The 9,197-nt window shown below is 31.9% G+C and overlaps 1 protein-coding gene across 1 annotated transcript; it reads right to left on the reverse strand.

Annotated features, from left to right (window-relative positions):
• Positions 1-2,515: 2,515 nt before the first annotated feature.
• On the reverse strand, positions 2,516-8,190 carry LOC139510494 (perlucin-like). Its single transcript, XM_071297069.1, has 5 exons — positions 8,077-8,190; positions 6,551-6,645; positions 5,030-5,123; positions 3,069-3,282; positions 2,516-2,580 (listed from the first exon to the last, which is right to left on the reverse strand). The coding sequence occupies exons 1-5, from the start codon at positions 8,138-8,140 to the stop codon at positions 2,547-2,549; spliced, it is 501 nt and encodes a 166-aa protein (XP_071153170.1). The 5' UTR covers positions 8,141-8,190; the 3' UTR covers positions 2,516-2,546.
• Positions 8,191-9,197: the final 1,007 nt, after the last annotated feature.

Here is a 9,197-nt window from a genome sequence, read left to right on the forward strand (position 1 = left end):
AAGGTATTTTCCAAGCAATAAGCAGATACAATATTTTACTTTTTTCATAACCAATTATATGTGCACTATACAACTCTGTAGTTGTCTACAAATGACAAAACAAAAACCATCACCTACATAACTGAACCATGACACAATGACCATTAAAATGTCGATACAAAAAACAAATCATTTCTACAATTTCTCTTTAATCCGTATTCCCATATCTAGGTCGGGTATACTACCTTTTACTATTTGATTAGGGACTTCCGTTTTGAATTTTCCTCAGCGTTCTGTATTTTTCTATAAGGATAAATAAGCATATATGTCAATATTACTGCAAATATAACATGTTGTTACAAGATATGTTAAAATCTGACGTCAGATATCTAGCTATTTCAATAAGTGAAATGTTTCTCAATTTCGATTTCAAAATTTTGTTTATCAGCATAATTCCAAATCCGTTAATCCTCATATTTGTCATCATTTCAATAGATTTTAATACGTCTATTGTCTGTTAAATGACCCGTGTTGGACATTTATCATTCAGGTCTCAGTTTGTTGTAGAAATCCGCCGGGAATCGTTATGTGGTCTAATGTTAAACAAAAAAAAGGCCAAAAACAAAACGCTAGCTATCATGGTTCATGATAATAGATAAGAATGCTACTTTGTACTGCCATTTTGACAACCAAACGTATTCTGTGCTATAAGGTTTACATCCAATGGCGTGCTAAATAAAATCTTGGCATCTTGGGAGTTTTCTTAATTTATCCTTAAGAGAAAATACAGATTTTAGGCAACAGTAGTAAACCACTGTTCGAAATTCATATATCGATTGAGAAATACACAAATCCGGGTTACAAACTAAAACTGGCATCTTTTGAATTTAAGACAAATAAGCTATTACATGTACATATAAACCAAAAATCGAGACACCTATTTATTATCAGGATAGAAATGACATTTTGTTGGCATATTTAGCATTTTACTAATTTTGATTTTGATTTTATTGCTTCAGTAAGTATGTTAGTATTTTCGCTTTGCAATTTCAACGAACCGGTATCTATATATTTAATGTACCTTGTGACGGGCAATTCTTTTTATATTTCACCTTTGAAACAGATTAAACATTTCCTTCACGACTGATATTTCTAAATAACTTTTTCAAAATTAATATAACAATTTGCTCTATTAATTTTGGACTGATACAAGTATCAATGTGAAAACTAGGGTGTTTTGGTTAACATAAAGCTCAACACAATTGTAATGGTATTCGAGATTTATCAATAAAAAAGAAGAATGGGAAGCGCCAGGTATTGCGGAATGTCTACATTTTTATTGATGGCTTGAGCTTTATCTAGTTTACCCGGCAATTAACAGTAAATCAACGGAAACAGTAAATTAACAAATTAACTTATTTTTCATGTCTGACATTTTTAGTCGATTCTATGATATGTTTTTCTTCTCATTGTTTAATTCCGCTATAAAGATGATGTTCTTTCACTAAATAATTCAAAATTTGGTGACTTTGTTGAACGCATCTATTCCATCGAACTAGAGATAAAGGATACATCAGATAGAGTTAAGTCGGCCTCATATCTTGACTTACATCTAGAAATTAACAATGAGAGTCGGTTGAAAACAAACTTTAAGAAAAAGAGAGGATTTAAGCTTTCCAATTGTGAACTTTCCATTTCCAAGTAGAAACATTCCAGCAGCACCTGCATACGGGGTATACATCTCCCAATTGATACGATATTCCCGTGCTTGCTTTTCCTAGCACGATTTTCTTGATAGAAGGTTGCTGCTCACACAAGGAAGCTATTAAACCAAGAGTTCAAATGTTGAAGTTGAAATCATCCCTTCGTAAATTTTACGGACGCCAACAAGAGTTATGGAATAACCGTTTCACAAATGATATCGGATATGTTCCTTACGTCGTAACTACAATCCCCTTCCCTTTCATGAACATGACTTACCGAATCAGACTATTTACCGGATTTGTTATAACATGAGCAACACAACGGGTGCCGTATGTGGAGCAGGATCTGCCTACCCTTCCGGAGCACCTGAGATCACCCCTAGTTTTTTTGGTGGGGTTCGTGTTGCTAAAACGTGTTTGTGTTGCTTATTCTTTAGTTTTCTTTGTTGTGTCATGTGTACTATTGTTTGTCTGTTTGACTGTCCCTCTGGTATCTTTCGTCCCTCTTTTAAGCCATGCGTTTGCCTATAATTGCTTACCCCCAATGTAATTGAACTCTTCTGGATACTTGTCTCATTTGCAATCATATCACACATTCTGACCTTTATACTAATTCCATCATATATCAAAACAATCCGTAGAGGGCTTTTATCAATCAATGATACTACAAAACTAGAACTGCTGGGAGATTGCTAGACAAATTACTCTACAGACCCGGATTGCCGTTAACATACACTGAGTTGAGTTTTATGCATTGGAATGTTTCGAGCAATACTGCTGATGAATGTGACCGAAGTTTGTATTCCATCAATAAAACAATTATAAGAATTGCATTGGAAATAGCAGCACAATTTTTATTATTCTTTAACCAACAATTGCACTCGTTTCGCTATTATACCTGCAAAAGAATGATTATAGTGAAATATTTGTCCTTGATATTACAGCGTAATTTTGTGTCAAAATATTAAAAGATAAAGCTGAAACACATTTTTTTTAGGGTATTGTAAAGTTATTTTTCAGCATGCATATGCATATTTATTCTATTTTATAACAGTATTATAAACAATAGCATGGTATGTGCACGTGTTTTTAATGATATTTTAACGAGAAAAACCTTTTATTGTTAAATTTTCATGTGAAATAATTCCATCCGTTTTATATGGAAGTAAATGAATAGCACATATTTCATAAATAATATCACAATTTGAACAGAGTTCCTCTTCGGTTTACCAAAGTTAGTCATTGCTTGTACATGATGCACCATGCTGCATAATAAGGTGTAATTATAATATTTGATGATCTTTGTTTTAAAATTTTTATCTGATTTCATGTTTGCCTTATTTTATATGTATTAGACACAGCACAGTGATAACATTATATACTGACTCTTTTTCACAGATGAATCTGTATAGTCCGGCACATGTAACGTCGTTCCATTTCAATTTCCACGGAGCATACATATGTAAGCAGTTCTCGTTTCCGGCGACGTTATCTGGTATATTGGGATACCAGTCAGTAAAATTGAACACCTGGTCTGTTTGAGCCCACATCCACCTTCCTTCTACGACATCATCTCTACCTCCTAACCAATAGCTTATACCTACATTTGTATATCATAAGTGATAATCTACTAGGGATAATACACATAGAGACTTACGAAGAAAGAAATTGAACATAATGAATTAGTAAACTCATTTAAATTCATTAATACACAAGCTTAATGAATCACTTTATACAATGTATTCAATGTTAGAACTGGTTTTGCATTTACTTAGTATGATTTGCCATAAAATTGGAATACCCCTGAAAGATATGATCATGTATGTATTATCTCAAAACTTTAACGAAGATACAATGCATAGTAATAAGATACTCACTGTGAGATTCAATGTTTTAAGTGATTGTAGATTATATCATACGGATGTTCAAATAAAGTATCAAAATCATCTTTATCCCGTTTAGACATCTTTATCGTAGGCCGAAACCGAAAGTGAGACCGATATCGAACCCAAAAGAAAGAATAGTCGAGTGAATTGAAATTCTAAATTGTAAATCTAATTTGTTTTTAAATTTTGTTGAAAGGAACTCGTGTTTTCATTTACATATATATTAAGCTGACAATTAATGAATCGTTATTCCTGTTAGTTGATGTGTCTAGTAATCAATGTACATGGTTAAAATATTTTACAAAGAGGAGGCAACGAGTGTAGGCTGACTGTAAATTATCTAATCAAGCTCATTTCTTGCCGACTTTATGATTATTTCAAATTTTTTGATAGATGTCACTCAGCTTTAGTCTATTTACTATCGCTTAAAATTCTTGTTTTTCAATGTCATATCATTTATTTTGTCAACCCGAACCAGAAATATAAAACATTGAAAGCCCTGTGGTTACCTTTAATTTCAGAAGCGGTTTTAAAGCAACCCGCGTCTTAATATGGCTACATTTATGGTTAATGATGACTTTTAACCTGTTTCACACTAGTCGAAATAGTTATTTTTTTCTATGACGCCTTTCTACGACGTGTCCTCCGTTTCGTGTCAAGAAAAAATTGACGTCTAGTTTTTGGGCTTTGGGCACCCTTTTGTTATAAAAATTTAGCCTTGATCCACATAAGATTGTGTTTGCTTATTTGTTGTTTGGTCTATGAATATCTGTCTGTATATTGACAATGAAACCACATTTCCTTAATTGTATATGATTGTCCCACAAAATTTTGCCTGGGCTAAGAATATCCGATAACACTTAGTAGTGACTGAATTGGTTAAACACATATTTCTCAAGAAATAGAGAAAGAAGACAAATTTACAGCAACAGACTATATATGAATAAAAAAGCATGGACGATATGTTAGTTACTTATACGTCGTAGTGAATAGTAACAGAAATTAAGCTATTAATAATGCCGCAGATAAAGAATTTGTTCTTCAGTTTATCTCATTTTTCGTACATTTTCTGTTCAAATGTTCATACAATCGAAAGTCTACGCAAATTTTAACGAAATATTCTAAAAGGACAAGGGTTTCATTCACCGAAAATCTCGTGCGTTTCTGCGAAAAAATAACGCGTAATTTGGCGAATAAAAAGGAAAGTAGATCCTTACGCGTTGCACTTGCGCATGTTAATTGCAAAATGTCCAAATATTTTTTTTATCAGGACCAATCCACTGATACTGACATTATCAGCGAGTACACATCAACGGAAAAATGCACAAATTCCCGATAAATCAAAATATTGTAGGAGTTTCAATTATTTTATAAAATCAGTATGAATGTTCATTTAATTTTCGTTTCAAAAATATGAAAACAAGTGTTGAAAAGTTTTGTTTATCGAATATGCCTACCTACCTGGTCCTTCCGTTCTACACATGTTAACTAAAAAGGTCGACAGTTCTTTGGATTGAACTTCAGCAAGACGAGCGTTGTGGGCACGACAACTGAACTAAATATACAAGGATTTATAATGTATCCAATTGTTGCGCATATTTTGAAAACAATGGTATCAAAATTATAAAAAGCAAGTTATTGAAAACATTGACAGATAACAATCATTGATGACAAAATTATGTTGGAAGACTGCCAATGAGAATATTTAAAAGAGACCAAACGAAAATAAAATATATTGAAATCTAAAAGTCACTGTATATCCGCCATCAATTTACCGTTTCAGTATAAAATGCATTATTTAAAATCGAATGTTACCATGACTTAAGATTCATGAACTCCGTGGATATGAGAAATGAAATGCGTATTTAACTGTTAGATCCATGATTTTTAACTAATGTTGCTAGATTTTCAATTAACAAGGGTTTGTAACCAATTGTCGAGGACATTTAACAATTGAAGGGACTTATTTCATTGATATATATCCATAATGACCATCAGTTAACATTTGTTAATTTTCATATGTGCACAATGTTTCTTTAACTTTGCGCGCAACTGACGAAGGATCACAGGCCTATAGTAAATATGTACTAGGAATACTTTGTTTACCCTTTTATATTAAGATAGCGCTACTTTTGCTTTTTTTGTTGTTGACTACTTGGAACAGTATTGGTTCTTAATGATTTATTACGAGATATGCATAAGGGTACTGATATGCATTCAGCTGGTTCTTTTCTACATTCTGGCCTTGGAGAGTTGGTACATGTATCTATTATTCGTAAAGTAGAAACTTCACCTTTTCTTATCACGGGTTTCTTCGTGAAAAAATATTGAAGAATATTGATAAAGTATCAACCTTTTCTTTTTCATCTTTAGTTTATCAAATGTTTCATCCCTTTGTTCGGTTAGCCATTCTCCATTTTCTGTTCCTTGTTGTAAACCTAGAATTGTTGTATTTCCAAATTGCTTTGAAATCTTTCTTCTACGTAACATTTGTTGAAAGATTAATTTTTATTTTCCCCTTTTCAATTAACAATCTTTACATCAATCAGTATCCGTTTTTGTTGGGTTTAAGTTACTTATTTATAAGTTTGTTATGTTTTGTTCCGTGTACTGTTTTTTTTTTATTCTTTGCATGTTTTGGTCGTGTTTCATTTTTTGTCCCTTTTCGTAACCAAATAAATGTTAATACTTTCATAACTAAAACTCCAAAATGAAATACATGTTTTTTGATGAAAATGTTTTGTTAAAATCCAAAAAAATGCATTAATTTTCTTTCTTTTGTTTTTGCATTTTTACATGTTATTCCATTATAATTTAAACATACATTAAACTTATGCGGTATGGGCTTTGCTCATGGTTGAAGGCCGTACGGTGACCTATAGTTGTTAATGTCTGTGTCATTTTGGTCTTTTGTGGATAGTTGTCTCATTGGCAATCATGCCACATCTTGTTTTTTTATATTATAAGTTATTTTCCAATTACCTCAGCGTTCAACCAAGTAAAAAGTTCATGGCTGAAGAAATAGCAAGATGAACCAAAGTGATGCCATCCTAATGGGCATTCAGAGCTTCCTTTATCTGAAAGTATATGTTCGTATCAATGTCTAATAACTCTACAGTAAACATAATTACGTACATGCAAGGAATAGTAGGTAATAAATAACAAGGTATTTGGATTTTTTTATGGTTTTAAATAAATGTAACTAAAATAGATTGTGTTATTTTAGAATGAAGCTTGTCCCTTAATTAGGCATTTGAATGTTTTTATTACTACATTAATTTATATATCATAAGATATACTTAGACACTTTCGAATGCTCTATTTAATTCGTTTATATGTTGTATGTTATATAATAAATTAAGACGAACACTTCATGAATTGTTTGAACTTTTGTCTGTGCATTTTTGTGTTATAAAATCAATTTGAAACATTGATTTATTGGCTCACTGTCTTTATTTGTGTACAGATATAATATATTTTAACATTGAGTTGGATGGCGTCGAACATTTCCTTCACTTATTTTTCCAACTTTCGCTATACAAAGCAATCAGTGATAAAAGACAGTTACATACTAAAAAGTTAAGGTATTGCTTACCTGTATCCCAAATTATAACGGTAGTGTTCAACTGTTTTTTAAACATCAAACAGTTTCAAGGATGAACTTAGGTGAGGTTTTTCCTACGATACAGGGTAAAATATTTTGCCCCAAAACACCCATTTTCCTTCTCATATAAGGCTACAAAAGCTCATTAAATGTCATTTAACAACATTTTAGCAGATTCTAGATTTTGATTCTTTCGATTTGAGACCCAAATAGTACAAGTGCAAATATGAGGTAGCAGTCAGAGTCAGCCCTTTCCCGCAATTTAAAAAAAAATAAGTATTTCTAAAAGGAGCTCCATAACCTATTAATATTTTTAGCAAATTCTGTTCCTTAACTAATTCTATTTCGACTTATAGTTTCAAGTCATAATTCTTGATTTGTTAAATTTCATCTAAGTACAACCTTAATCCCTTTTCATTGCAATTTCTTTTAATTTTGTTATCTTCCCCCTATTTTCAGATATCTATATTCATCTTCAACTTCTTTTGAAAGACTTATATGTCATGAATTAGTGATAGAGTCCACATTTTGTGTTTTATAACATTGTTCAAAATTAACATCCATCTAAGATTTCAGATTTGTATCAGACTCACTAGTTTTGCAACCATTAACTCACCAAAGGGTTATATTTAAATAAGAAAGAGTAATCGAATTAAAAAAAATCATAATAAATTCGAATTACTATTAAAATTAAGAATGGAAATGGGGCAGGTATCAAGGACAGATAAAAACCCGACCAAAGAGTAGAAAACAGTCTAACTCCACTTATGAGTCCTCAACACAGCGAGAAAATCCAACGCCCCTAAACATACAAGTATCCTAGTTCAGTGACAATAATTATCACTAACTAAAATTAAAAGAATTACAAGACTAATAAAGGCAAGACAAAAATGAACAAACTTACCAGGAAAAGTCAGCAAAAACAGCAAATTCAATACTGAAAACGAATTCAGAAACGTGATTCCCATAATATTATAAATTGTTATCTGTACTACCGTTACTTTCAAAGTGATTCAAATTCCTTATCAAAATTATAATCTTTAACTCGTATTGATCATTTGGTCAAACTGTAAACGATAGTCTGGACGTCCAGCGCGTGAAATACTGTCATATTTAATTACTTGAACAAGTTACTACTTTATAAGAATTGTCAGTTTCCTATCGAAGGTCCGTGTTTTCCTTCGGTCATTCCGGCTTCCCCCACCCCTAAAAAATAGCCACCCCCCAAAATAGTCCCAAAACGGTGCTTAAAAGTGGCGCAAAAAACAAAAATCAAAATCAAATCAATAACTTGTACACACACATTTGAATATGACATTATCTTTTAAAGGGATTAAGATCCCAAATTTCTTAAATAGAAATCCCAAATCTTCAAAATGACCAATTATCAACATTGCTATCACCGTGCTCAATGTAGAAGCAGTTTATTGTGTTCCTGGTCGTAGTTCGTACATTCCCATGGACTTCTGTTTGTAGCATACTGGATAATATTCTAAAACAGGAATGATAGTAAAAGAAGATTTCACTACTTTAACACCATAAAAAAGGAGAAACTTATTCAAAAACGTTTTCGTGGCTTTAGTCAATCTGTTTAAACTTTATTAAAATAAGAAGATATATGATTGGTTTGATCGTCAATGGGACAATCATTCTTTTATCTAACAGAGATAAAAGGACGATGATTTTAACAACTTAAGGATACCATATGGACAAATTACCTTTTTGTAGTGATAAAGATATTAACACAACGTTGGATGCTGAACCCTTGTTTTTTTTTTACATTTTTACCTATTGCGTCTATTTGTTTTTTCCACACATCGTTGTCAATATAATGGATTTTTTTACGACCGACATACCAGTAAAGGGTTTATCTGGCTATAAAACCAGGTTTAATCCACCATTTTCTACATAAGACAATGCCTGGAACAAATCAAGAAAGTGACAGTTGTTGTCAATTCGTTTGATGTGTTTGAGTTATGATTTTGCCATATGATTAGGGACTTTTCGTTTTGTATTTAACCCTGA

This window comes from Mytilus edulis, chromosome 2, assembly GCF_963676685.1.
Source record: "Mytilus edulis chromosome 2, xbMytEdul2.2, whole genome shotgun sequence".
NCBI classification, from domain to species: Eukaryota; Metazoa; Mollusca; class Bivalvia; order Mytilida; family Mytilidae; genus Mytilus; species Mytilus edulis.

Bases quoted from the DNA above. Each gene is read 5' to 3' on its own strand.
- LOC139510494 (XM_071297069.1), bottom strand. From the start codon at position 8,140: ATGGGAATCACGTTTCTGAATTCGTTTTCAGTATTGAATTTGCTGTTT. The intron at 5,124-6,550 runs GTAATTGGAAAA...TTGTATATTTAG, and splicing joins TTACTTGGTTGAACGCTGAG to TTCAGTTGTCGTGCCCACAA. The intron at 2,581-3,068 runs GTCAGTATATAA...ATTCTTTTGCAG, and splicing joins AGATTCATCTGTGAAAAAGA to GTATAATAGCGAAACGAGTG.